Source organism: Mycetomoellerius zeteki, unplaced genomic scaffold, assembly GCF_001594055.1.
Source record: "Mycetomoellerius zeteki isolate Tzet28-1 unplaced genomic scaffold, Tzet1.0 scaffold182, whole genome shotgun sequence".
Classification (NCBI taxonomy): Eukaryota; Metazoa; Arthropoda; class Insecta; order Hymenoptera; family Formicidae; genus Mycetomoellerius; species Mycetomoellerius zeteki.
The window spans coordinates 2,024,637-2,027,245 of record NW_017256778.1 but is presented as its reverse complement, the minus strand read 5'-3'; the positions used below and the strand labels follow the sequence as shown (position 1 = coordinate 2,027,245).

At 30.7% G+C, this 2,609-nt stretch overlaps 1 protein-coding gene across 1 annotated transcript in view; it reads right to left on the bottom strand.

The window, feature by feature from the left end:
• The window catches only part of LOC108721705 (uncharacterized), a 63,492-nt gene that overhangs the window by 3,203 nt on the left and 57,680 nt on the right, over window positions 1–2,609 (bottom strand). Inside the window, exon 3 of the mRNA XM_018446381.1 lies at window positions 1,546–1,826. Within this exon, the coding sequence (XP_018301883.1) occupies window positions 1,546–1,826 (281 nt within the window). The remainder of the gene's footprint in view (window positions 1–1,545; window positions 1,827–2,609) is intronic.

The window sequence follows — 2,609 nt, the reverse complement described above, 5'->3', positions numbered from 1 at the left end:
ATTCGCTCTAGAGCAACTAATTAGCAACAAAAGAGCACTAAATTTTTGACCTATCGCGAATTTGATTTTCGATGGTGGGGGGTCCAGGTTAATGGGGGTAGAATTCTGATTATCTCAACTAGATTTATAATAGATTTAACTAGAAAATTTTGATTTGTCCATTTTCAATCAGAATTTTAATTAATGTAAACTCTTTTTCTAGTGTTGCGATATACAACGATTTATGGTACTTAAAAATTTATGGTATGCTGTCTGTATATCATATATGCACATTTATATAATAATCTAAAATTTTACAATTCTTATAATGCTCGAGTACACAACAATGTGAAATTATTTTATTCTCTTTCTCTCTCTTTTATACCTAAAATTTTATAATAAAATATTATAGATATCATCTCCTCTGCAAATTATAATATTCTATTGTGATAAATATTGCCGACGCCTCGGTCGAATTAGGAAGACGCCTGCATGGAATACGGGAGATCTGGGTTTGAATTCTGGCTGAGGTAATATTTTTTGCAATAAATTATTTTCAGTTTTTTTAAAATGCTTATAATAGCATAAAATTATTAATATTTTTCTAAGATACTTACAAGCATCAAAAATTATTAAATTGCTTGTCAATTTAATATGTGATACAATTAAATACCTACTCTAGTTCTGTTTATATGATTGCGTTTTAAAACTGTAAAAGATTTCGGTACGTAGTTTTACAGAATCGGATATGTAAATTCATTCTGAAATATTTAAGCATTAAGATCTGCTTTGAAATAAAAAATAGGATTATTTCTCTTAATTGATTTATTCTTATCCATCTAATAAGAATTATAATTGTATAATATTTTATTTTATCTATCTGACTTGTGAAATTGTGAAATAGATAATCGGAATCTCCATTCCCTCGGAATGTCCATTGTAGAATGAACAATTAATGTTTCAGCTTGAAAATCAGCTTGAAAATTTGTAGTAATTTTTTCTTTAATATTTGTGCCTGATGAAGATTGTAGTTAAATCGTTGACAGCGAAATTTGTTTTGCCTTTATGCATCTTAGTAATAATATTAAGATACTTATTTCTATTTTTAACATCTTCTGTATTTGCTCCCGATTTTGATTTTTAAATTAAATTTTTTTTGTTATTATAACAATGAGCAATAACTTTTGTAGTGATGAGATATGTTTTCTATTTAAATATCACAATTATGGAATTATATACTTCAATAATATGTTCGAAATACATAATGGTCTGCATATTACAATGTTACTTGAGATTAATAAGCAAGATAGAATTGAAAGGGATTTATTTGGTTTCGAATATCTGGGGATTATATTCATATGATTATGTAATGTAATATATGATAGGTTGTAATAATTACTTGCTATTATATTAGTGAGATCATATACTCCGAAAACACAAGACCACATAATGGACAATTCAATTTGTATTATTTTAAATGTCTTTACATATTGAAAATATTGTATATATTTTTTTATTTTGGTCAATGATATGTTTTACCATCATTTCGGTAATAAAAACGCTCACCCGTCGATCAGAGGCACTTCAGTGAGAATCCTCCTGATCACGTCCAGCCTCTGCTGGTGCGTGGCAGGCGCGGATTGTAGTAGAAACGGCAGACAGAGGCCTCCGAGGAGCAGGACGACCACTAGGAGCAGGACAGGCGCCAACAGCCGACACCTCCTGCGAGGACTCTCGTCTCTGCGATCCTTGCTGCTGCCGCTGCTAGGCGAGTCCTCGCACGGTGGCGGTAGTCGCACGGTGCCGTTGCAAGGCGCCACGTCTGGCAGTTCTGTTAGGCACGTGGTCTGAAAGAAAAAAAATCCAAAATTGCATGACATTCTGCTTACTTTTCTATTATTGATCTCATTGAATTATTAATTTCATTGCAGAGGAAATTGTTATAAGAAATAGAGATTACCCTGCAAAGCTGACGTTATTTATCATCATTGTGACGTCAAAATAATATCTTGAATGTCAAAATGATGTCATGTAATCTGTGACCCACGAATAGGAGAACCATACAGGGGATTTGAAGAAGAAGAATATTATTTCTGTTTGTTCTTAAATTACAAGCAATGGAAAGAAAGGAAAAACAAGATAGCTAATTAGATATTTTATGCTTAATCCGTATATTTGGATCGGAATTGGAAGATCCTTCAATAAAAATACAAAGATGTATACTTAGGTTTCATTGTACAAAAGTTAAAGATAGTGTATCACTTGTGGATTATATTCTTTATTTGGTATGGTTGGTATGGGATTTAACTTGTGGCGCCAGTTGTGTTGATATCAAATCTTTTATACAAATGATACGTAATTAGAGTTAAGTAAATAACAAAGATAGTACCACTTGTGTTTTACTTTTTAATTTGATAGAATTTAACTTGGTTAGTTAAGAATATATCATTTAGTTTTTAATTTTTAATTTCGTACATTAGTTTTTTTTTCGAGGAGTAATAATTTTTGACAGAGAATTAAAACTGCCATTACTTGGATTGAAATAAGAGGACCTTCAATAAGAATATTTTTGAAAAGGAATTAAAACTGCTACTACTTGAGTTTGAATAATAAAAAGTTATACTGTTTAG